The 26,485-nt window shown below is 42.5% G+C and overlaps 2 protein-coding genes across 6 annotated transcripts in view; one reads left to right on the top strand and one right to left on the bottom strand.

The window, feature by feature from the left end:
• The first annotated feature begins 75 nt into the window (after positions 1 to 75).
• nme3 (NME/NM23 nucleoside diphosphate kinase 3) lies at positions 76 to 6,710 on the top strand. Its single transcript, XM_034051740.3, has 5 exons — positions 76 to 218; positions 2,919 to 3,049; positions 3,541 to 3,642; positions 3,882 to 3,994; positions 4,604 to 6,710. The coding sequence occupies exons 1-5, from the start codon at positions 173 to 175 to the stop codon at positions 4,719 to 4,721; spliced, it is 510 nt and encodes a 169-aa protein (XP_033907631.1). The 5' UTR covers positions 76 to 172; the 3' UTR covers positions 4,722 to 6,710.
• Positions 6,711 to 7,861: 1,151 nt separating this feature from the next.
• Positions 7,862 to 26,485, bottom strand: part of LOC117431353 (C-Jun-amino-terminal kinase-interacting protein 3) — a 217,073-nt gene continuing 198,449 nt past the window's right edge. For all 5 annotated transcript variants that reach the window (XM_058996000.1, XM_058996001.1, XM_034052192.3 and 2 more), the window contains 3 exons: positions 12,829 to 13,008; positions 11,426 to 11,572; positions 7,862 to 10,378 (listed from right to left, as the gene is read on the bottom strand). In XM_058996000.1, coding sequence (XP_058851983.1) covers positions 10,257 to 10,378; positions 11,426 to 11,572; positions 12,829 to 13,008 — 449 coding nt within the window. In that variant the 3' untranslated portion in view covers positions 7,862 to 10,256. The remainder of the gene's footprint in view (positions 10,379 to 11,425; positions 11,573 to 12,828; positions 13,009 to 26,485) is intronic.

Genomic DNA, 26,485 nt, shown 5'->3' on the forward strand with positions numbered 1-26,485 from the left:
CTGAAACAACAGATGTCACCATCAAACAAAATTCACTGCAGCTTAGTTTCCGGAAGTATTGCACGCCGCAATGACGCGACGTGCTCGCCCCCTTCTTTGTTCGGTTTGGGTGGGTGCGTGCGCGCTCTGTTCCCGTCCTGTGTGAGTGTGGTGGTGTGGTTCTGATGCAATAATGATCTGCCTGGTTTTAGCCATTTTTGCGAACATCTTCCAGACAGGTAAGAACAACGTTATGCATGAATTAAAATTGTATTTGTGTACGATATCTGGTTAATAATTTGCAGTCAAAGAGGCCTGAAAGATTTCCCAGAGATTAGTAGAACACAACGACAAATAATGAACACGATTTAGGGAGGTGGTATGTATTCCATTATAACCTGGTAGTCTACCCATTTCTACTACTCATCGTGGGTGCGAGAATTCTGCATGGAAAAGAAAAGAAGGCATATCAGTCTATGCTTCATTGCGTTGTACTGGCACGCTGCGGCGCTATATCTCAGCAAATCAGCGGTCAGCGGGAGCGTCTGCTTAGTTTCCATTATCACGCTTTCTAATTAAATAACTTTACTTACATAGTGAAATAATTTAAATGCACATTCAAAACCATGCTTGTGTTGACGTGTCGAAATTCTGCAGCCATTACCAAAATACACCCATTCTTAAGTAATGTGTGTAGAAGCGTCCCTTTATTAACCCTTTGTGTGCACAAGGAAGTGAGCGGTTAGAAGGGTTCTTATTAAATTGCATTGGGAGTGACTCTTCGTATCAGGCAGCTGACACTTTGGATGACTAGACCCAGCGTGTCAGAACGTCATCAGCATCGTCTGTATTTGTGGGACACACATGTTACATGTAGTTTAATAAGGGTTACAGGGTTAGGGATACAGCTGATTTTGAGAAACCACCACACGGAATCCAGGGATGTTTACTTCTGACTTGTTTGACGTAGGCCTATGAATTAAATAAAACTATACAGATTCGAACTGTAATGAACAGGAACTGATATTTAATAATTAATACAGTATTTAATCCATATAAGTAAAGCTCATATTAGAATACACGTTTGCTGCTGTTTGTAATAGATTTATGAAGTTATTGTAAATATGTAATTCACGATATAAATAGAGCCTCCGTGAAATTATTTTATTAAAATCATTTTTCATTTTTTCACAAATTTCGTTTTATTATAGATACACATTAATAAAACAACTCAAATAGATGTATATCAATAATAGTATAGTATACATCATGTTTTAACTACATACTTTTTTTTGTTAAACATTATGGGGATTTTTTTTTTTTTTTTTTACGTTTTGACATCGCACAGAAATAATTTAGTTACCATAATTTCTGTTGAGCGGCAGTAACGGTAACGTACAGTGCCCCACTCTTTTTTAATTAACTGCTTATTTACAGTAAATACTGCCCATGCCCTCTATACAAATACAGTAAGATATATATATATATATATATATATATATATATATATATATATATATATATATATATATATATATATATATATATATATTTTACACTGACCTACTATTGTGGGGCTCTCATGATAATTGCACATCCAGCAATCTACCTATTAAAATAAAAACGATAGGAATTGTATTTCAATCCCATTGCACTGACGCAGGGCTCCAGTACACAAGCTTGGGGTTTCTCAGTATTTAAACACTGAGGAAAACGGATTCATTCATTCAAAACTAAAACAGTATTTGCTCCAGTGCAAAGTTTGCACCACTTGAAATAAAACAAAGAATTAGCATATTAGTAGCAACTTACAAAATGTAAGCAAACAATCCATATTTTCCCCCAAAGGAATAAACAGATGCTTAACAATGGTATCTTTTGACTCCCATTTCAGCCAACAGTTGCAAAATCTGCATATCATTATTTCGTCACTGTCAGCTGCATACACCCCCTCATGCTGAAATTCACAATTTTAATTACCAAACGCAATCTGGCTCATGGTGTGTCTCAATCAACAGAAATATGGCTAAACAGAAATGTTCCTTGTGGACGTGAAACCTTCACGCAGGCGTGGCTGTTTGTTACTTTGTCTGCTTACAAACTCCCATCGTGCATTTTGTCTCGCTCGACCCACATCTTGAGGTGTCACACTACGCGGGATTGTGACCCGGGTAGCCAGAACCCGGGTCGGGACCCTGGTAGAAGCGCCAGTGTGAAAAGTTATCTACAGTTTTAATGATAAACACATTATACAGTAATTAGCTCTTTGTTTGATGCTAAAAAAAGGTTAAAGGTTTCAAAAACTGGGGGCTCCTGAGTGGCGCATCCAGTAAAGGCGCTCTGCGTGGAGTGCAGGATGTGCCCTATAGCCTGGAGATCGTAGGTTCGTATCCAGGCTATGTCATTTGCAGACCGTGACTGGGAGTTCCCAGGGGGCGGTGCACAATTGGCCGAGCGCTGTCCGGTAGGGAGGGCTCAGGTCGGCAGGGTAACCCTCGACTCATCAGCGACTCCTGTGGCTGGCAGGGCGCCTGCGGGTCTGCTGTGGAGCCATTCAGATCTGTGTTGTCCTCCGGCACTATAGGTCTGATGGCTTCGCTGTGTAAACAGCCTGGCAGGGCACGTTTCGGAGGACGCATGTGTCTGCTGCCAGTTCGTGAAGACGGCGCGGGGGTTGCAGCGGTGGACCAAGATCAATACATACAATTGGTGATTCCAAATTGGGGGAAAAAAAGGGGTAAAAAATCCATTGGCGACAACTAAATTAAAAAAAAAAAAAGATTATCTGATACATATTAGACAAACACACCTTTTTCTATTGGACATGGTTCCATAAAACTGTCTTAAAGTAGGGTTTACTGTATGTTGTTTCACTGACACACGAAGTGCACTGTGTTTGTGCTGCTGTCACACGCGTTTTGTTTCTGTGTTTCTGGCAGCATGGACTGGGATTCACGAGCGCACGTTCATCGCAGTGAAACCGGACGGCGTGCAGCGCCGCCTAGTGGGGGAGATCATGCGCCGCTTCGAACAGAAGGGCTTCAAACTGGTGGGGCTGAAGCTGGTGCAGGTAACTTGTGGAATACATTGATTGGTGTGGGACTGCTTACTGGTTACAGCTATGCACAGTGCTGCGAGAGACAGAGATAATTCACTATTCTTCTCTATGTGAATTGACTGTATGTTTAGTGCAGTGTTTTGGTATTGTCCTCTGTGTGAAGTGACTGTATGTTTAGTGCAGTGTTTTGGTATTGTCCTCTGTGTGAAGTGACTGTATGTTTAGTGCAGTGTTTTAGTATTGTCCTCTGTGTGAAGTGACTGTATGTTTAGTGCAGTGTTTTAGTATTGTCCTCTGTGTGAAGTGACTGTATGTTTAGTGCAGTGTTTTAGTATTGTCCTCTGTGTGAAGTGACTGTATGTTTAGTGCAGTGTTTTAGTATTGTCCTCTGTGAAGTGACTGTATGTTTAGTGCAGTGTTTTAGTATTGTCCTCTGTGTGAAGTGACTGTATGTTTAGTGCAGTGTTTTTGAATGATTCCAATCTGTGTTTGTGTCCTTGCAGGCCTCAGAGAGCCTCCTGAAAGAACATTACTTGGAGCTGAGGAACAAACCCTTTTATAAAGGACTGGTCCGATACATGGGCTCTGGCCCTGTCGTCGCCATGGTAACCAGCCAATTTCTTTATTTTTGATTTAAATAAATATTCACAATACGTGAGCAGTCCATGCGGCACATGTGTGCTTGTCCGGTTCCTAGTAACAGATTGATCTAAAAACTTTGTCGGGGGGGGGGGGGGGGGGGGATTTAAATATTGAAAACGTATCCCTTTAACAGTTTAATTTGCCCTGTCCAGAGTGCTCCAGTGATGGCGCTGTCTCAGTGAGTTTGCTTGTTGCCTTTCAGGTTTGGCAGGGGCTGGATGTGGTAAAGACCTCACGTAAGATGCTAGGAGAAACCAACCCTGCTGACTCTGCCCCCGGCACCATCCGAGGAGATTACTGTGTGGAGGTGGGCAGGTGAGTCGAGCAAACGCTGGGAGGGCAGAGGACCAAACCCTGGGAGAAGAGAGGGCCAAACCCTGGGAGGGGAGGGGAGAGGGCCAAACCCTGGGAGGGGAGGGGAGAGGGCCAAACCCTGGGAGGGGAGGGGAGAGGGCCAAACCCTGGGAGGGGAGAGGGCCCAACCCTGGGAGGAGAGGGGGGAAATGAAGGCGGTTATTGTTACAGATGGATACAATCAGCGCATACAGGTCTCCATTTTTTGAATGAGGACCCCAAGAACTGTAACACTGCTGAAGCACTTAATAAAGGTTGTTTATTTATTTTTTTTTGTAATATGGTACTTTGGTTTTCCAGCAAATTAAATTAATATTGTTTTTTTATTTTGAAAGATTATTCTTCAGCACTACCAATGATATGCATCACAATACGAGCTGCGTTGTGCTTTTGGTCTTGTATCACAATATGAACCATAAATCTATTATGATAGTGTAATAGTGAACATCATGTAAAGAAAGCATCACGACTCCTCGTGTATCAGTGAATGCTGGTATTGGAAGCCTGGTCTCAGTGGTACAGGCATGAGCGCTGGTGCCCTCTACTGTTAACTGTGTTGTTTGTGTGCAGGAATGTGATTCATGGCAGTGACTCTGTGGAGAGCGCTCAGAGGGAGGTCTCCCTCTGGTTCAAGCAGCATGAGCTGGTCTGCTGGGAGGATGCTGGAGAACCCTGGATCTACGAGTAAAGCACTGACACGCAGCTCCTGGCTGTGCTGAGTGTGAGCTTACACATTGCTTAGACTTTCATATTTATGTAAAGAATACAGACTATGTCATTCGCAGTTTATTTTTGACAGTACAAACCATATAAAGGCCATTCACTAATTCACATTTTTTTTCTAAGCCAGTTTGAAACTAGAAAGCACGCGCACATGTGTACACACACACGCACACACACACACTAGCTCGTAGTTGATGGCTAACTAGTTTAGACCATCATATTTGCATTTCCATTCCTCTCTTGTCTCAAACTCCTCACTGCTCGAGGTCAGACTTCTCTTATTTACAAGAAATTATATTATCTTTGCTGTGTCCCATGTTGTCCGTATCACAGCATTATATTTTTAAACAGCTCTTTTGGAATTTTTAATAACACATCATGGGTCATAAATTAACTGGGCAATACATTTCTCAACACTCGGGATCGTTCACCAGGAGAATACAGATGTCTTCTTCTAATGATCGCAGTGTATCCAGATCACGCTCCCTCCTGCAACAGTGCTTGTTTTCTGTTCCCACACTACACCACTCATTTTAATCAGAGCACCAGCATTGCTGCAGGAGGGAGCGTGAACTGGATACACTGTGATCATTAGAAGATATTTCTATTCTCCTGGTGAACGATCCAGAGTAAAAGTTGAAAAGTAATTCCCTAGGTAATTTACGTTTTGTGTGAATAAAACACTGTCTCAGAAATGACCCACCTGAGTTGAATGTACATCACCGCATTGCGTCCTGGGCTGTTGATGATACTAAAGTTCAGCCATTGTCAGAATCTTGTCTGCGTTTTTCAGATAGGAGGGTAGAAATAGATATCATGTCTGATTTATTTAAAGATTGTTTTGTGATAACCACAGATTATAAATGTATGTCTTGCATTTCTAAAGCAATATTAATTATTGCTTGTCACTTTGTGCTGAAAATCTTTTGATTTTCTATTTAAAGTAAAATAAATCTTCTGGTCTACTTCCTTCCTGTGTTTGTCTATCTCAGAATGAGGCTGTGTGAGCGATCAGATGCAAGAAGAAACTAGTTTATTAGCATTCTTGAAGTGTGTGTATCCATATAAGAACATAAGAAAGTTTACAAACGAGAGGAGGCCATTCAGCCCATCTTGCTCATTGGTTGTTGGTCGCTTATTGATCAAGCAATCAAACAAGCAATCAAAAAACAACCAGCACCTTGGCACAATGAAGTGTAAGTGATCATTTTAAGCATTGGTTATCATTTCAATTTTCCTTGGTAAAAATGCTTAACTGTTCTTCAAATTACAGTGCAGTTTACTTAAACCAGTTGAATGTTACGAATGACTCTGGGAGTTTTATTTGCTTTACTTTTGTTAACTATTAAACCAGGACCATTAAAAATATCAATCAAGTACACATGTTGCTGAAATTCTTGACCTGCTTAACAGAAAACTTTAAACACTAACATAGCACTTAACAATTGGGTACAACTATCACAAAGTAACCTGTCTGGTTGCAGACATTCATTAGACTGCATTACTCTGGGGAAGGTAAGGGAGGCCAAGATTAGTGGCGAGTCAGGGCAGATGCTTCGGCCGTGCCTGAAGTAAAAATGGTGGCGGTGCCAAGCGTTCTAAAGAATATGCATGGCAGCGGCTGATTTAATTCAGGTCTTTTTATAGTTTTATCTCCTCATGTATGAGTGTTGTGTGTGAAGGATTAGATGAAATAGTCTCCTTTGCAGATACAGGCAACACCCCTCACTCTAACAGGACTCCAGACTCAGAGCAGCCTGTCCGTCTAGGTTCAGCAGGATCTATCAAACACATCCTCCTAGAGCAGTCGCTGGTGTAGCCTTAAAAAACAAATGAATGTTACATACCATATTTCTAATGTTTTGTATTCTCATTTTGTGTGGTTTACATAAAAAATGTATTTGCTGTGACCAAATGTTGATAATTAAATCTGATTAAAGATTAAATCTGTTTAGTGGGCTCTGTGGTTCATTGTTTCTGATATACAGTCAGTGGCTGGTATGTATTCTTTAACAATGCCAATGCTTCTATGTGTAGATCCTCAACCTTTCAAATGAAATCTGGCTGTGAAACTGGTAAATCTAAGAGTTTTAGCTCATGCTGTTTTCAGTGTAAAGATCAATGAAATTGGGTCAAAGCTGGAGCCAAGGAAGCACATGTTTCATGGTGAAATAAAGACTTTGGATGGAATGTGTTTGGTGATGAGCAATGCGTTGTATTTATTAAAACAGCACCAGCTATGTCCACAAGCTGAATGTGTTACTGTAAGTGAACTTGTATGTGACATTTTCACACAAAGTCAAAGAAATTGGATGATTTTGAAACCAGGTAAATATCCTTTAGCACATTTCTACCAGAATACAGTTTATGAAGACGTAATAACTTATATTTAAATTATATTTGATTATATAGACCCTGATATTGATGTGATAGAGCCACCTGAAATATTTTTATAACATATTGTAGACCCAAATATTGAGGCAATGCAGCCCTCTGAAATGTAATTTTATTAGATGGAAATGACATCACACTAAGATTCCTAGACTGTTATTTGATATACGCCCCCATCTAGAGTGGGGTTAATTAAAATTTTTAGAACCCCGAAATCTTTTCGTGTTCGGGGTGGGGTTGTCTTGCTAATTACCCCATCGCGATGCAGAACATTTATTTAACCCGAAACCTGATCTGAAGATCATCCGAAAACACAAGCAGTGAGCAGCAACATCACAGTGCGCGTCCGTCTTCCAATTATAGCTACAGACCCATTTATTATTAGCTGCGCAGTACAGTACACAACAGAGTACCATCATTCTTGCTGTATTCTGAATAAAATAACACTTCAAATAATTGTATTAATGTTATTATTTGTTAGAATTAATCAAATGTAGAATATTTAGGTTGCTATTTGATGTTCTGCATCGCAATGGGGTCATTAGCAAGACATTTCGGGGCACATGTGGTCCTAACATACATATTATAAAAAAATATTTTCTGATTGAAAAGTGGTCTGTGCTCCTGTGGAGTGGATATCGTTCAGCCCCCTACAGGATGTTCTGTATGGCGGTGAAGCGGAGGTGTACATACACACACACACACATGCCTGTGTTTCATAACATGAATATGTTTATTACATACAGATAAAGTTCCATGTTTAATGAGTGTATTACATAGCAAAGGGAAAGAAGCGGGGAGATAATCTTACAGCAGTCTTTACAAGAAGCCTCTTCGTACATCAGGATACTAAGCAGCGAGTGTACAAGCCCCTGGGTCACAACAAACAAGGTAGTTTACATACATAACATAGCGGAGAGATAAAGCTGGCCACCATTCCCCTGGCTTTGCTGCTGGTCACAGCGGGGCAGCAGCACGGACTGAGACTGCCGGTGGTCACAGCGGGGCAGCAGCATGGACTGAGACTGCCGGTGGTCACAGCGGGGCAGCACGGACTGAGACTGCCAGCGCTCCCCTTGCTGCTGGTCACAGCGGGGCAGCACGGACTGAGACTGCCAGCGCTCCCCTTGCTGCTGGTCACAGCGGGGCAGCACGGACTGAGACTGCCAGCGCTCCCCTTGCTGCTGGTCACAGCGGGGCAGCACGGACTGAGACTGCCAGCGCTCCCCTTGCTGCTGGTCACAGCGGGGCAGCACAAGGGTAACGAGTTCTTGTGTAGCTGGTCTGCAGTTTGTAGCAGTAATGAGTTATTGGAGTGTAGCTGGGGTCTGGATTCTAACTCGATGAATGTTGCACCAGCCAAGGAACCGGAGCAACACGACCAAAGCTTGCTAATTAAGAAATGCCACGAGGCAATAAGTTATTGAAATCCCAGGAAGCCAAACGGATCCTGATTCCATTAAACAGTCCTTGCAGTTGGTAAGTCCCATTGCTAAGACTGCTGCTCTCTTTGACTTGGGTGCAGATATTCCTTGTGTGAGCTGCAGCTTCTATTGGCTAGATGTCTGGAAGCAAGTCATCCTGAGCTCTGGCTCAAGAATGTTACACAGCATGGAGGCTGTCCTGCTATAGGGCCAGTGCAGTCTTCTCATCCATAACCATTAAACACTCAAGTGCTGGATTCAGAAGTACTAAAAGAAAATGATTCAACGTTGTTAAAGACTTCTAGTCGAGATGTCTGTCGTCGGAGGTCAGTATTTCTGTTTTCCTAGCTTCACTTCTGACCCCTGTGCTCTCTCCTACTCTCTTATTTCCTACATTTGGTTTGCTTGACTATTGTTTTGAGGTTTGGTATCGACTCTGTTAAATGCTTTTTAAAACAATAAATAAATACTTTAAAATAATAATACAATATATACAGTTGTTAGGGTTGTGGATGGCTTTGGCTGCTGTGTTATCTTTCAGAGGTACAGCTAACAAATCCAGTAAATATTACAATTAAATTACCGTCAATTTGTATGGATTTTCAGGTATGAACATGCACACATTATCGTAAACATTTCATTTTTAATGTTTTGTTTTTTTTCCTCTGGAATTAATAAATAAAAAAACAATCTTGTACATTTTTCAGTCCTGCACTTAAATGCAGAGACATTGAAAACACTAAGGGTTGGTTTCACAGACCGTGATTAGGGGTTAATCTCGGATTACCTAATGTTACTTTAGGTAAAGTAATCCAAAATCAGTGCAAATCAGGGTCTGTGAAACCAGCCTAAAGTCATTCACCCTGTGGCCTCTCTCGTAAGTACTAGAAAATGTACAAAATAATGTTTTCACTCATATACACCTTTACCATAATGTGTGCATCTTTCATACAAGAACACGTGAGACCTAAAAAGCAAAGCAAATGAGGTCAAATCTGGAATTATTCGGTTAACTTTCTAACTGGTTTTTGACACTCCACAGTAAATCTGGTAAAGAGCCTGCTCTACAAAGCAGCTTTAAAACTGGACTGGCAATTCCACCGACAGAAAAGAGCCAACAGACATCAGCATCACAAATCCCTCCACGATTCAATACAGTGGACTGATTTCTTTGCATCTTTCAAGAAGATTTCATAGCTAGGTGATAATAAATTCAATGGCAAACTTTTTGACTGGAAACCTTTCTCAATGTTGTTTGTCATTGTATTAAGTTCCTTTTAACTTCATTAGCTTTGTTACAAGGTTCGTGGCGAGCCCCTGTAGACCAGAAGCATGGGTGGCTGGACTCGGGGGACGGGGATGAGGGACAGGGGACAGGGAGGTTCCAGTGGAAGCATGGGGGGCCGGACTGGGGGGACGAGGATGGGGGACGGGGGACGGGGGACAGGGAGGTTCCAGTGGAAGCATGGGGGGCTGGACTGGGGGGACGGGGATGGGGGACGGGGGACAGGGAGGTTCCAGTGGAAGTATGGGGGGCTGGGCTGGGGGGACGAGGATGGGGAACGGGGGACAAGGGACAGGGAGGTTCCAGTGGAAGCAGGTTTCTCAGTGTTGTTGTTTTTGTGGTAGGATGCAGGGTGCTGTTTTGGGGGAGGGGGTGCAGTTCTGTCTGTGTCTGTCTGTCCTCACTCTGGCACATAAGACACCTGCCAGACGATGATGTGGCTGCGCTCTGCCTTGGACAGGGTGGATTTGACCTGCGGAGCCTCGCTGGATCCCTCCTCTGTCTCATCATCCTCGCCATCGCCTGGGACAGAGGCACACATTCAATAGCATCCTGTTAAAGCTGGATTGAGGCCTGGGTCCAGGTGAATTGCTAGTTACACTAGCTAGTCAAAGGAGCGGGTCTCATATATTTAAGTAATTGTAGCTAGCAAAATAGTTCCATACATTTTCTCTATTACATCTAATCATTATATTGGTTTCAAATGTACAGTTTAAAAAGAAACGCTTGTTAAAACATGAAATCTGGCACTACACTAGGTTATAAATCTCTGTTTGCAAGCCAGGCTTTTAGCTTACCTTGGGTCAACTGGAGGGTGAAATTGTCCCCACCCCTTTATTGGCTTTGCTATATAAGAACATAAGAATGTTTACAAACGAGAGGAGGCCATTCGGCACATCTTGCTCGTTTGGTTGTTGTAGCTTATTGATCCCAGAATCTCAACAAGCAGCTTCTTGAAGGATCCCAGGGTGTCAGCTTCAACAACATTACTGGAGAGTAAAGTGCTTCTTTAACATTTGAGACCAATGTAATTAATGGGTACGATTTATGGAATTACAATGGCTTCTTTCCTGTCAATAACCAATCAGCTGCTTCCCTTATTGACTGCCATGCATTCAGCCAGCAACATGCCCAGGAGACACTGCTGGGGTGAAATGATCCAGGGAGTACAGCAGTAACAGACTTTCTTTAACCAAGTGCAGTCCCAGATACCACATTTTAAAATGAAAATACGTGTTTGCTGTAACTAATGGAGGTACAAAATAGGTAAGATTAATGGGATTATTTTGTAAACTACATTTACTTCAATAGCAAATGTGCTTAGTATTTATCAAGGATAAACCTGCTATACACTGCAGCCTGTGGACTGAGAGGGTCAATTGATTAGTGTATAGTGTTTCTTTGAGTTATACCCATGCAGACTTTTAGATCAAGTTCCTGAAACCTTGTAACAATTGTAAGTCGCCCTGGATAAGGGCGTCTGCTAAGAAATAAATAATAATAATAATAATAATAATAAAGGTGAAATACATTAACATGAAATCAGAGTGTCTGTGCTGCGCTACTCACCAATGCGGAAGTCAATGTAGCCCTCTCCTCCACTCAGTACCAGGACGTTGTGCAGGCGCTGGGAGTCGGCTTCAGGGGGTGCTGTGGAGCCAGGGGCTTCTGTTGGGCTGTCGAGAACGCTTCCATTCAGGGTGGCCAGCACGTTGCCTGCATTTTGAAATTTCACAATAACAAATGAAGACCAACTCAAATATTTTTTCCAAAAGCCTAAACCTCCCTTATAAAAGTTGACCACAGTAATATGCTTTACATTCCCTGTACATTCCCATATATATATGTTCTGGTTGGGGACCTCAAGCATCGTAGAAAGAATGCAACGTCAGTGTAAAGTAAGGTAAGTAAGCTGGGCTTAGCTGAGTGGGGAACAGAGGGGGTTGATGCTGGGACACCAGAATCACTTTCGAGCCCTCTTAACGTGTCGTGGGCTAGTCGATGAAACACCAAGGATGGAAGGTACCCACTTGAAGACCCCAGAGGGTACCTACACAGCTCAGTCCAGACTGTTGTCATGCTGATGCGCTAGGGAGGCTGCACTGGGGTTGATCCCTGGAGCCAGCATTGCAGCCATTGTGCATGCTGATGCTTATGTTCTTAAATATATGGGTCAAGTTATGTCAGTCAGACTTCAAACAGGCAGAATTTTCACTGTAGCGGAAAGGTTAAAGCATCCCAGTGATTCTGCCTCAACAACATGACTAGATACCCCATTCCATACCCTCACCACTCTGTTTCTGTGCTTAAAGTATCTGTGTCAACTCCTTTTAAGATTTGAAAGACTTAAATCTTCCACCCTAATTCTTTGTTCTAAGCTAAACAGATTCAGTTTGTTCAGCCTGTAGCCTTAAGCCTGTCTCCATAGCTCTTTCCTTTAAGCCCTGGGATTGGTCTGGTTGCTCCCCTAATTCTTCTTTGTTCTAAGCTAAACAGAGTCAGTTTGTCCTTCCTGTCTCCGTAGCTCTTTCCTTTAAACCCTGGGATTGGTCTGGTTGCTCCCCTAATTCTTCTTTGTTCTAAGCTAAACAGAGTCAGTTTGTCCTTCCTGTCTCCGTAGCTCTTTCCTTTAAACCCTGGGATTGGTCTGGTTGCTCCCCTAATTCTTCTTTGTTCTAAGCTAAACAGAGTCAGTTTGTCCTTCCTGTCTCCGTAGCTCTTTCCTTTAAACCCTGGGATTGGTCTGGTTGCTCCCCTAATTCTTCTTTGTTCTAAACTAAACAGAGTCAGTTTGTCCTTCCTGTCTCCATAGGTCTTTCCTTTAAACCCTGGGATTAGTCTGGTTGCTCCCCTAATTCTTCTTTGTTCTAAGCTAAACAGAGTCAGTTTGTCCTTCCTGTCTCCGTAGCTCTTTCCTTTAAGCCCTGGGATTGGTCTGGTTGCTCTTCGATGGTCTCTCTCTGGTGTTGTACCTGGCACTGACACGAAGAACTTGACAGCGTCCCGGTGCCCGTGGAAGCAGAGCTGCGCCTGGGCCATGGAGCAGTAAGGGATGAAGCTCCCGGCCGTGCGCTCCGTGCTGTCATCGGCGTACACGTGGATCACTCCTCCCGACCGGCCGCCCTCCAAGGAGGAAGGGGATGTCTTATTGGCTGTAAAAACAAGACACTTAGTTCAGTAAATCTTACCTGAGTTAACTTTCATTATACAGGTCTCAAATGCACAGTAAACTTGTAGTTTTATTTGAAAGCATGATCTGCTACTCTTGGTTGAAGAACTCTCTGTTGCAAGCCATGTTTTTAGACAGTGTTGTGGAGGGTGAAATTGTCTCCAGCCCTTCAATGTCTTCTTGCCTGTTTTTAACCAAATCAAACCAATCAGCTTCCCCTATTGACTGACCATAACATGCCCACTAGACACTGCTGAGCTGCAGTGACATAGGAAGTGCAAGTGTAACAGATTCCTGATACTAAAGCATAAGTAGTTGAAAATGTGTTTCTTTCAAAACTGCACGTCTGAGAACTATGTAGCTAATGGAAGAACAACACGGGAGTTATTTTATCAGTTACAGAAAAATAGTGTTGCCAAAATGTATAATTTTCTCTAAAGTTATTATACAAATGTTCCTAAATATTGACATGCTTAGCTGAAACACAGTAAATGCTAAATTGTAGAATATTTAGTTTTTTATGTCCACCTTTTAAATGCATTCTATTTTCACCATCAGTGAATTATCGAACAAAATAAAAACATAAATACATGTAAAAATAACAACAGGCATGTTGAATGTCCCCTTCTTGTATTGGACAGAGCGATCTTTTGCAGAAATATTTCCAATCTTTTTTCATTGAAGACATTTTTAAAAAAACGTGCAGCTCTGTGCAGTGTGTCCGATCATTTACCGGAAGCAAACTAAACTGGCTGTCAGGTTCCTAAGTCAATAAGGCAAACATTTGCTGTATTTATTTTTAAGTGATGAAAATGCATATATTTACACTATTCTTTCAGAAATGGGATGTTTCACGAGGAACGTTAGGATATTATCACAACCCTGGTTCCCTGAAATAGAAATGTAACCATTACCTAATGGATATTTAACCTAAAGACCCTGTAACCTGAATATATGAAAGCTGCATGTAGTGCTTGTGATGTAGTCGTGCCCACACCACTGCATTGCAAATGTCATTGACAGATGCACCCTGGAATAAAGCCCACAGAGTTGCCATGCCCTTGAAGGAATGGGCAGTGAGCTTTTCTGGATGGGGCAAGTTATCCAACTCATAGGCAGTTCTGCATGTGTCTGCTATCCAATTGGACAGCCTCTGCCTAAACAGGGTTTGATCATAGGACTTCGTCCCAGAGCAGACAACACATCATTGGACTGCCTCCAACTTTTCGTCCTGCTAACACAGTACTCCAGGGCCCGCACTGGGCACAGCATATGGAGCTCCAGCTCCCTGACATACTGGAAGGAAGTGGAAAGAAGCCTCCAAATCCACAGACTGGTTGACATGGAATGCTGAGACAGTGTTCGGCAAAAGGCAGGATCGGTATGGAGCGTAACCCCTGTCCTGGCCTTTGTAAAAATTAAACAGACTCTCACTAAGGAGAAACCCTGCATTTCGCCCGCTTTTGCGAAGGTGAACAATGTCCTTCATAGGGGTCCATGACTGATGTTGCAGTCACGCCCCGAAAGGGAGAGGGACCGTGCTTGAACTGCAGAGAGTAGCAGGTTTGAATGGTAGTAAGCACACAGATGTCCATGGTGCACTGACACCAATACATCAGATGGCTCCCTGAGAAAAGCAATGTATAGTAAGAATGTACAGTTGCTGCCTCAGCTTGCAAAAAACAGCAACTGGACTGTCAACAAGGCCTGCTCGGTACCAGATTGGGGATAGTAAAACCAGGGTTGGTAGCAGGTCAGCATCGGGACTGTACCAGAACGGTACAGGGTTGGTTTGGTACCAGTTCGGTACCTGTAGCACCAGGTCGGTACAGTAGTGTACAGTACTACTGCTGCTGCTCTCAAGGGGGCATCTGCTCATGCAATACAACCGGGCACTCTGTAGACCAGGGCACCTGCAAAACTGCAGTGGCCTCTTAATCAATGGCATAAGCTTTGCTGTTACAGGGACAGCTTAACCGCAGGGGATGCGCCATCTGACTCCACGTCCTCAGATGGGAATGCCAGCTCCTAGAGACGCAGAGTGAGAAATGTGCACAAAACTCGCAGAAAAGCGATTTGATAAAGACAGCAACTGAGCTGTCAACAAGCCTGCTTGGTACCAGACAGGCAGGCTGGCCTTGCATGTGCCACAGGGATAACCCCAAGCATTATGCAATAGCAAGCAATGTACAGTAAGAATGCACAGTAAGAATGCACAGTTAGAATGCACAGTTAGAATGCACAGTAAGAATGCACAGTAAGAATGCACAGTTAGAATGCACAGTTAGAATGCACAGTAAGAATGCACAGTTGCTGTTCAGTACTAGTTCGGTGCCTATAGCACCCGGTAGGTGCGTTAGTGCGCAGTGGGGGTTACACATCCCCTACGCCCCCACTGCCATTCCAGGCAACGGCCCAGAGACTAACAGAAGTAGATTGGAGTAAAATAGAGAAAAAATCCACAGAAAAAGGATGGCTGTTTTTTAAAAATGTAGTACTAGAGGCGCAAAACAATTACATCCCAAAAGTAGACAAATCTAAATCTAAAACAAAATGGCCAAAATGGTTTAATAGATCAATTAAAAAAAATATTCAGCGAAAAAAGGCACTTTTCAGAGCGTTTAAAAGGGACCAAAAACAAAGTACACAGAAAGAGTACTTGGAACTGCAAACACAAGTCAAACGGAAGTTAGAAAGCCCAAGAGAGAAATATAAATCAATATTACTAAGGGGGTTAAAACCAATTCCAAAATGTTTTTCCAATATTATAACAGCAAGAGAACATTCAAAGAGGAGGTTAAATGTCTAAGAGACACAAATGGCAAAATCATAGATGAAGAAAAAAAAAATAGCAAATATATTAAATGATTACTTTTCACAAGTTTTTACAAAGGAGGACACGGACAACATGCCCCACATGTCAACCTGTTCCTATCCAATTTTAAATAACTTTAGCATAACAGAGGCAGAAGTGTTAAAGGGACTAGGAGCTCTTAAAATAAACAAATCCCCTGGGCCAGATGAGATCCTCCCAATAGTACTCAAAGAAATGAAAGAAGTTATTTACAAACCGCTAACCAAGATCATGCAACAGTCTCTTGACACAGGGGTTGTACCGACAGACTGGAAAATAGCAAACGTAATACCGATCCACAAAAAGGGAAACAAAACCGAACCAGGTAACTACAGACCAATAAGCCTGACTTCTATTATATGTAAACTTATAGAAACTATAATAAGATCCAAAATGGAAAATTACCTATATGGTAACAATATCCTGGGAGACAGTCAGCATGGTTTTAGGAAAGGGAGATCGTGTCTAACTAACCTGCTTGACTTTTTTGAGGATGCAACATTGACAATGGATAATTGCAAAGCATACGACATGGTTTATTTAGATTTCCAGAAAGCTTTTGACAAAGTCCCGCATAAAAGATTAATTCTCAAACTGAACGCAGTAGGGATTCAAGGAAATGCATGCACAGGGATTAGGGAGTGGTTAACATGTAGAAAACAGAAAGTACTGATTAGAGGAGAAACCTCAAAATGGAGCGAGGTAACCAGTGGTGTACCACAGGGATCAGTATTAGGTCCTCTGCTATTCCTAATCTACATTAATGATTTAGATTCTGGTATAGTAAGCAAACTTGTTAAATTTGCAGACGACACAAAAATAGGAGGAGTGGCAAACACTGTTGCAGCAGCAAAGGTCATTCAAAATGATCTAGACAGCATTCAGAACTGGGCAGACACATGGCAAATGGCATTTAATAGAGAAAAGTGTAAAGTATTACATGCAGGCAATAAAAATGTGCATTATAAATATCATATGGGAGATACTGAAATTGAAGAAGGGAACTATGAAAAAGACCTAGGAGTTTATGTTGACTCAGAAATGTCTTCATCTAGACAATGTGGGGAAGCTATAAAAAAGGCCAACAAGATGCTTGGATATATTGTGAGAAGTGTTGAATTTAAATCAAGGGAAGTAATGTTAAAACTTTACAATGCGTTAGTAAGATCTCACCTAGAATATTGTGTCCAGTTCTGGTCACCTCATTACAAAAAGGATATTGCTGCTCTAGAAAGAGTGCAAAGAAGAGCAACCAGAATTATCCTGGATTTAAAAGACATGTCGTATGCAGACAGGCTAAAAAAATTGAATCTATTCAGTCTTGAACAAAGACGACTACGCGGCAATCTGATTCAAGCATTCAAAATCCTAAAAGGTATAGACAATGTCAACCCGGGGGACTTTTTTGATCTGAAAAAAGAAACACGGACCAGGGGTCACAAATGGAGATTAGATAAAGGGGCATTCAGAACAGAAAATAGGAGGCACTTTTTTTACACAGAGAATTGTGAGGTTCTGGAACCAACTCCCCAGTAATGTTGTTGAAGCTGACACCCTGGGGTCCTTCAAGAAGCTGCTTGATGAGATTCTGGGATCAATAAGTTACTAACAACCAAACAAGCAAGATGGGCTGAATGGCCTCCTCTCGTTTGTAAACTTTCTTATGTTCTTAATCTCTTTTTCTACCAGTTTGGAAAAAGTACTTATAGTAGGATTTGGAACTCCTACCGGAAAAAAAGTGGATTTTTTCTTAAAAAAATTCAAGTACATCTGTACATGTTGTTGCAAAATAATTTTTTGAATGTAATTGTCTAAAGAACTATTTTTAGATTAAAAGCATTGAGTCTATTAGTGGGTACAAAAGACAGACCCTTGCTCAAAACTGTTTGTTGTTCCTCAGTTAATGTATAGTCAAATAAGTTGATTGCCGGTATGTCTGACCCCTGGTGGTGATTCTTTGCGTTGGCCTGCATCATCGTCTTCCTCTTTCCTCTCCTTGTTTTCCTTGAAGCACTCCCTGTTGATTCTCTTCTGGGCTGTGACGATGGTCTAAAAACTGGGCCTGTCCTAAATTTTGTGAAGATTCTTCTCCTTTAGTTGTATCACTTCACTTTTCAGGGATGCGCTTTCTTGTTTAGTTTGTTCAATTATGAGTAGTGTTAGATCCAGTGAGCATTTATTTAAAACTTGTTCCCATTTCTTTACAAAACTTATATCTTTAGCTCCAAATGTCGGCTTCTTGTTGATTCTCAGCCCTGGGGGGGATTTGTTTCGATCTCCAATACTCCGTGAGGGTGATGGCATGCCAATTCAGTTGGATTGCCTTTTTATTAATGGCTGACCAACAGTACTACTAAGGAAAGACACGGCATTAAATACATTACACATGTTTCTTCTCATGATTTATACGTATTTGTTTAACCTACATGAATACCATGTTTGTTTACAAACACAATCGTTAAACTATTCTATTGTTTACTTGTTATTTTTATCATTGTCATTATTATTCTCTAGTCCCTAATCCATCACAATGCCTGCGCAAAGTAGCTGTGTACACGCATTTGTGATTATCCCTCCAACACAAGCGAAGCAGACACTTAAAAAAGGTGCAGGGTCTGCTACGAAAATGAAAACAAAAGAAAGAAAAATGTGCAGTGGTTGCGAAGGCAATCCCAGGTTCTGTTGTATTGAACATTTCAATAAATGGCACAGAGCAAGTCGATAATGGCACACGTTTTGATGTTGATTTTTATTTGATAATTACTGTATACTGATTACACCGTGTAACAATTTTTTTTTTTTTTTTTGGTTCCTGGGTATTTCCTAATTGCTTATGCCTCAAAAGTATAGAAAATGGCTATTATTCCCCACACACTTTGCTTTTGTGACCAGGACAGTGATATTTTGAGGCATAAGCAATTAGGAAATAACACTTACTACCCAGGAACAAAAATTGTGTTACATAGTGTTATTATTGTTATTAGCAGCATTTTTGTTTTCATTGTTCAAACAAAAAATAAAAAATAAAATAAAAAAAACTTGTTTTTATCTCTATATTTAACATGGGTATGTAGTACACAGGAGCATAAAGGGTTATTTGTGTTTTTAGCATTAGAGTCACATGATGAATGTGTGAGGGAGGCAGCACCTGTGTTGAAAACTGGAAGGAAGTGGGCGGCAAAGGAAGTGGGCAGCAAAGGAAGCCGTGGAAGATGCAAAGGCTGCCCTTCGTATCAGTGACATCATGGGGCAAGTTCAGCATGGAAGAGGAGGTCTTAGTCTCAGTTCAGCTCCTCCTACATGGCACAAGGCAGCCCCAGCTCAACGGAGGAAGCTGGTAGTCAACGAGGTGCAAAAGCAGGAGGAGAGGATGAGGTGCGTAAAGGCCGTTTCCCAGGCCAAGCAGGGAGAATGGATGAAATGGGAGAGTGTGGAACAACGCAAGATCGGCTGGCGAGACCTATGGATAATGGAACAGTAAGTTCTCCCAACACCACAGAACCTAAACCTCAGGCTAGGAGAGGATCTGTCATGTCCTTTGTGTTCATCACCTGCAACATTAAGGCACATTTTGACAGATGTAAGGTGGGTCTTAGCCAAGGATGGTTTACATGACCAGGTGCTGTGTTGTTTGGACTTACTGGAAGACAAACATAACATGGCCAATAAGTTGCCACCAGTTCCATCAAAACATTACACACAAAGGACAACATTCCTCCATCCAGGGGAGCAACCACGAAGAAGGTATTAAAACCAAGCCTTGTCTAGGACAACTGGAAGCTGCTAGAGACTGGAAAATGCTGGCAGATGTTGGTCAACGGCTTATTTTTCCACCTGAGATTGCCACCACTAACCTTCGACCAGATATTGTCTTGTGGTCTGGATCAGCACACCTCGTTCACCTGGTAGAGTTAACAGTGCCATGGGAGGATGCTGTAGATGAGGCGTATGAGAGGAAGAAACTGCGGTATGCTCAACTAGCCACTGAAGCGGAACAGCGAGGATGGAGAGTCCGGGTTTACCCAGTGGAGGTGGGCTGTCGAGGATTTGTGGCACACTCTACAACCCGGTTTCTCAGAGACGTCAGATTCAGTGGTCAAGAGTTGCGCTGCACAGTGAAGAACTTATCTGAAGCAGCAGGGAGGCTGTGGTCGAGCCGGAAAGATTCTGGTTGGGGATTTCAAGCACAATAGAAAGAAAGCAACGTTGATGCACATGTAAGTCAGTTGGGTTAAGCTGACTGGGGGACGGAGGGGGGTGATTCTGGGACGCCAGAGTCACCGTCGAGCCCTCTTGAGGTGTCGTGGGCTAGTTGACGAAACACCAAGGTTGGAAGGTGCCCACTTGAAGACCCCAGAGATGTACCCTACTCAGCTCAATCCAGATGGTTATCATGCTAAGGCACTGGGGAGACCACACTGTGATTGATCCCTGGAGCCAACATCGCAGCCGTTGTGTGTGCTGATGCGCCAGGGAGGCAAAATAAGCTGATCCCTGGAGCCAGCATTACACTTTAGCCATCAACACCAGGCAGAAGGAAATGCAAATGGATGGAAACGCAGATGGATCACATTAGTTTAGTGTAAAACTACGTCTTAGTTGATCAAGAACCTTGACGAAGAGTAAAGGTGCGAAGTTTCCAACTACCAAATTAATATTAACCACTTCTGTGCTGCCTAACGTATCTGTTATGTCCTCAAAAATGCTTGCTCAGTGCTGCCTAACGTAAGAGTTATGTCCTAATTAAAAATATGTTTTAAAAAAACACTGGATTGCCGTTTTTTCACTTGGGATCTATCATCTAGAAGCTTTTACAGATAATATGTGGTCGGTGGTTCTAACTTCATTATGTTACAGTGATAAAATACCTTCGATAGGACACAGCTGTTAGACCTAATTTACAGCTGGCCAGCGCTATGATGCATCGAGAGCAAATTAAAAACAATCTACATGTAACTTTTGTTTCTCTGCAATGAGGATCGATAATAAAACAGCTCTCCTTTGATTAGGAGCTGTGCTTCCAGCTCGTGTTTCGTGGAATTAGCTTTGAAGTGACGCACTTGCATTTCTCTGCACTGTACTGCATTCTCTTTTGTTGATGTGATGATGCAGAAATACCCTCCTACTTCTGAGTTTGTCATGTCGACATTATTGAAACTTCTCACGTGTGTGGGGAGGCACTTGAAACATGTGACCAAAGATATTCTATGATGTGGTTTCATTATTTTTTTCTCCAGTGAGACGTTTGAGGTCAACGATCAGAGGCTCATGTATTTTTTTTGTTCCAGTTTCTGTTTGCAACCTTGTATCTCAAACTGCGTTGAGTCTGGTTGAGTTGGTATAGAAGCGTCCTAGTGCCATTTAAAAAAAAAAAAACTAGGACTTTATCTACTACATAGGACTTTCTATCTCCTCCGTAAGACTTTTTTTTTATCTACTACGTAGGACTTTTTACGTAGGAGATATAAAATTGGTATCAGGACACTTCCATAAGTTGGTGTTGGAGAGAAACGAGTTCAGCTAATTTTCTATTGATAAAATATCATGTAAAATAATATGTAAAATATCATTTTTTGACTATTTTTTTTATATTTTATATTTGATCAAATTTTATTTGTCTATCTATCTATCTATATATATATATATATATATATATATATATATATCTATATATATATATATATATATATATATATATATATATATATATATAGATAGATAGATAGATACAGTATATATACAGGCTAACTTCACTATAACAAATCCCTCTTATAACGAACACCCGTTTTTAACGATCCCAACAGCAAGAACCGATTTTTTCAATGCAAATTAGCCCTATTAGAACGATCACGTACAGGATCGACCCGGATACAACAATCTCAGTACTGACTGACACTGAACTCTCTCCAGTGTCAAGCGTGTTATTCTCTCAGTGAAAACAAAAACCATGGCTGACTAATTCAAAGATAACACTAATTCAAAGATGACCTATTGTAGTACGAATCATGCATGACGAATGCAATCGTTGCCTGTCCGTCATCTTCATACAAACTGCAACCAGGCAACGGGCATGAGAAGCAATCTACGCTGGATAGTTTTTGCAAGAGAAAGGACGTGTAATTACTGTATTAAGCATGTAAGTGTACATTCTTTCCTTTTTCATGTCTTTACTGTTTTAGTTTAAACATACCTGTAGCAGGGCGATTGAGACTTGCTGCCTCCCTGTCTTCTGTATGTGTCCTCTGTGCATTACAGTGCATTACCATCGTTGGTAGCGTTGATGTTCAATTCAAATTTGCCGTTTTGTCATTATTCTGATACAGAAAAATGCCAAACCCTATTATAGTGAACACCCTGATGTAACAAACATTTCTCCAGGTCCCATTGGGGTTCGTTATAGAGAAGTTAGTCTGTACATATATATATATATATATATATATATATAACATTTATTTTTGAAAAGAAAATAAGATATATAAATGATGGACATTGAAGAAATGTTTTTGGTTTCTTTTTAATCACTTGATCATTCATCCTTGACCATGATAATTTTGAGTGACACACCAGACACACTCTGTCAGTGACAGGCCACGAACTGGGAGACGTGTGGCTTCTAGGGTTCGGAGACCCATATCCCCCATATCCCCCAAATATATATATTGAATGAGTTGGCTTTATAACTTTTTTTATTGACAATGACATTACATTACATTGCAGAAGGATTATGGATAACAAACCATTGACTGGAGATGTTATGTTACCCATTTCTAAAATCCTTATTCTGTGCAGATTCAGAAAATATATACTTTTCCCTGGGTATCTCATTCTTTGGTGGCATACTGGGCACATGAATTTGGGGTGGGTGATTGTGGCAATGTGCCCCGTCCCTGTGTGCATTTGTGTGTTATACAGTGCCTTGCGAAAGTATTCGGCCCCCTTGAACTTTGCGACCTTTTGCCACATTTCAGGCTTCAAACATAAAGATATGAAACTGTAATTTTTTGTGAAGAATCAACAACAAGTGGGACACAATCATGAAGTGGAACGAAATTTATTGGATATTTCAAACTTTTTTAACAAATAAAAAACTGAAAAATTGGGCGTGCAAAATTATTCAGCCCCCTTAAGTTAATACTTTGTAGCGCCACCTTTTGCTGCGATTACAGCTGTAAGTTGCTTGGGGTATGTCTCTATCAGTTTTGCACATCGAGAGACTGAAATTTTTGCCCATTCCTCCTTGCAAAACAGCTCGAGCTCAGTGAGGTTGGATGGAGAGCATTTGTGAACAGCAGTTTTCAGTTCTTTCCACAGATTCTCGATTGGATTCAGGTCTGGACTTTGACTTGGCCATTCTAACACCTGGATATGTTTATTTGTGAACCATTCCATTGTAGATTTTGCTTTATGTTTTGGATCATTGTCTTGTTGGAAGACAAATCTCCGTCCCAGTCTCAGGTCTTTTGCAGACTCCATCAGGTTTTCTTCCAGAATGGTCCTGTATTTGGCTCCATCCATCTTCCCATCAATTTTAACCATCTTCCCTGTCCCTGCTGAAGAAAAGCAGGCCCAAACCATGATGCTGCCACCACCATGTTTGACAGTGGGGATGGTGTGTTCAGGGTGATGAGCTGTGTTGCTTTTACGCCAAACATAACGTTTTGCATTGTTGCCAAAAAGTTCGATTTTGGTTTCATCTGACCAGAGCACCTTCTTCCACATGTTTGGTGTGTCTCCCAGGTGGCTTGTGGCAAACTGTAAACGACACTTTTTATGGATATCTTTAAGAAATGGCTTTCTTCTTGTCACTCTTCCATAAAGGCCAGATTTGTGCAGTATATGACTGATTGTTGTCCTATGGACAGAGTCTCCCACCTCAGCTGTAGATCTCTGCAGTTCATCCAGAGTGATCATGGGCCTCTTGGCTGCATCTCTGATCAGTCTTCTCCTTGTATGAGCTGAAAGTTTAGAGGGACGGCCAGGTCTTGGTAGATTTGCAGTGGTCTGATACTCCTTCCATTTCAATATTATCGCTTGCACAGTGCTCCTTGGGATGTTTAAAGCTTGGGAAATCTTTTTGTATCCAAATTCGGCTTTAAACTTCTCCACAACAGTATCTCGGACCTGCCTGGTGTGTTCCTTGTTCTTCATGATGCTCTCTGCGCTTTAAACGGACCTCTGAGACTATCACAGTGCAGGTGCATTTATACGGAGACTTGATTACACACAGGTGGATTCTATTTATCATCATTAGTCATTTAGGTCAACATTGGATCATTCAGAGATCCTCACTGAACTTCTGGAGAGAGTTTGCTGCACTGAAAGTAAAGGGGCTGAATAATTTTGCACTCCCAATTTTTCAGTTTTTTATTTGTTAAAAAAGTTTGAAATATCCAATAAATTTCGTTCCACTTCATGATCGTGTCCCACTTGTTGTTGATTCTTCACAAAAAATTACAGTTTCATATCTTTATGTTTGAAGCCTGAAATGTGGCAAAAGGTCGCAAAGTTCAAGGGGGCCGAATACTTTCGCAAGGCACTGTATGTTGTATGTTATGTGTGTTAATGTTGGTGTATTGTAGTTGGCTGCACGTGATATAAATGGGTGTGTGCAGCACGAGTTATTTAAAATGTATAGTTGTATTTAAGCACAAGGATTGCACATCACTTCACGTGCATTTAAAGTAATTAATATGCGAGCACAAGGTTTGTGATAGAGAGAGAAAGGATTGATGCTGCAAATCTCCCTCCCGATTAGAAAGGGCGCTGTGTAATGGGGAAGGTATGCTGCCTCCTAGATCTACCACCTCGGTGGTAGGTGGAAACCGGAAGGTGACCATATTAGGAGGGGCGCGTAGCTGCAAGTACTCAGGACGATTCCATTGCAGTCAGCTGCGGGGCAGTCCTCTATTGGAGAAATCATGGCGACGCGTTGGCTGCAGGGAGGAGTTTGCTGGGTACAAAGGGGAAGCAGCTATGTCAAAACCTCTGCTTGCGCTGAGAATGTAAACAGACGGCCGGAGACTGTATTATTTTATTGTTTTGGATTACGTGTGTTTTGTGTTGCAGAGGAGGTGTGAGTCGCGGACCGGCAATATATAGAGCACGTCCCTGCACTGCACAGCACCGCACCGCACCACTCACGGCACCACGCGTCTCAGGACCGAGAGCACTGCGTGCACGGAGAACGTGGGGACGAACAAAGTCCTGTTTTTGTTTACTTTTTGTTAAGAGAGCTGCAGTGTACCCCCCAATACCATCGCTGGTAAAGGGGTGGACTTATTGGTGTTATTGTTTTTATTTTTGGTTCCTGTTTTGGTTTTTTTTTTTTTTTATAAATTTAGTCATCGCCAATTATTTTACCCCGGTTTTCACCCCAGTTTAGCATGCCCAATTAGTATCTGTATCCCCGGCTCACCGCTCGCAACCCCCCCGCCGACTCGGGAAACGGAGGCTGGAACACGCGTCCTCCGAAATGTGCTCCTTCCAAGCCGTCATTTTTCGCACTGCAGATCCACAGCAATGCCACCAGACCTATAGTGCCGGAGGACAACACAGATCTGGCGGATCCGCTGCAGAGCCACAGGCGCCCTATCGGCCACAGGGGTCGCTGGTGCGTGGTGAGCCGTGGATTCCCCTGCCGACCTAAGCCCTCCCTACCCGGGCAGCGCTCAGCCAATTGTACGCCGCCCCCTAAGAACTCTCGGTCACGGTCAGCTGTGACATAGCCTGGACTCGAACCTGCGATCTCCAGGCTATAGGGCACATCCTGCGAGGAGCGCCTTTACTGGATGCGCCACTCGGGAGCCCCCTTATTGGTGTTATTGTTATTATTTTTGGTTATTATTAAAACACGCAGACTGTTTTGGGAGAAAGATTGTGTGGACCTGAATCATTCACTGCACCACTACACCTGACCAGGTGTCAAGAAGAGGGATTATAAATGGACCCAACCGCATTGGCAGCGCTGTTGGAGGCACAGGATCGGAGGCATCAGGAATTATTGACGGCCATGATGGAGAGGATGCATGGCTTGTTCCTGGAGGCCAATCGGGGGAGGGAACCGGCGGTTCAACCAGCAGTACCCCTACCAAGGGTAAGGGTAGTGAAGATGTCGCTGGAGGATGACCCTGAGGCTTACTTAGTTGCCTTTGAAAGGCAGGCAACAGCAGCTCAGTGGCCTCGGGAGTGGTGGGCTACCCAGTTGGGCCCCAATTTGATCGGAGAGGCCCAGGCAGCCTACCAAGCCCTGACACATGAGCAAGCCCTGGTGTACGACCAGGTGAAGCAGGCCATTCTCCAGCGGCTGGACATCACAGAGGAGACACACCCCCACCGGTTCCGGGAGTACCAGCGCCCCCCAGGACTGCGACCCCGCGTGGTGGCCCAGCAACTAGTGGATCATGTGACCCGGTGGCTCTGCCCCGGCACCAACGATGCAGAAAAGATCACCGAGCTGATTGCCATAGAGAAGTTCGTGAAGGTGCTGGGGCCGGACACCCAGAACTGGGTCACCAGGCATCGACCCACCACGCTAGAGGCAGCAGTCCGATTGGCTGAGGGGTATGAGGATACCTTGGCATCAGCTCCCGTGGTCTTTGCCCCCACT

This window comes from Acipenser ruthenus, chromosome 22 (assembly GCF_902713425.1).
Source record: "Acipenser ruthenus chromosome 22, fAciRut3.2 maternal haplotype, whole genome shotgun sequence".
NCBI lineage: Eukaryota > Metazoa > Chordata > Actinopteri > Acipenseriformes > Acipenseridae > Acipenser > Acipenser ruthenus.

What these genes read in the sequence shown, in the direction of transcription:
- nme3 (XM_034051740.3), top strand. Translation starts at nt 173, where the DNA reads ATGATCTGCCTGGTTTTAGCCATTTTTGCGAACATCTTCCAGACAG. An exon ending in TGCGAACATCTTCCAGACAG is followed by an intron (nt 219 to 2,918) that starts GTAAGAACAACG and finishes TGTTTCTGGCAG; the next exon opens with CATGGACTGGGATTCACGAG. An exon ending in TGGGGCTGAAGCTGGTGCAG is followed by an intron (nt 3,050 to 3,540) that starts GTAACTTGTGGA and finishes GTGTCCTTGCAG; the next exon opens with GCCTCAGAGAGCCTCCTGAA.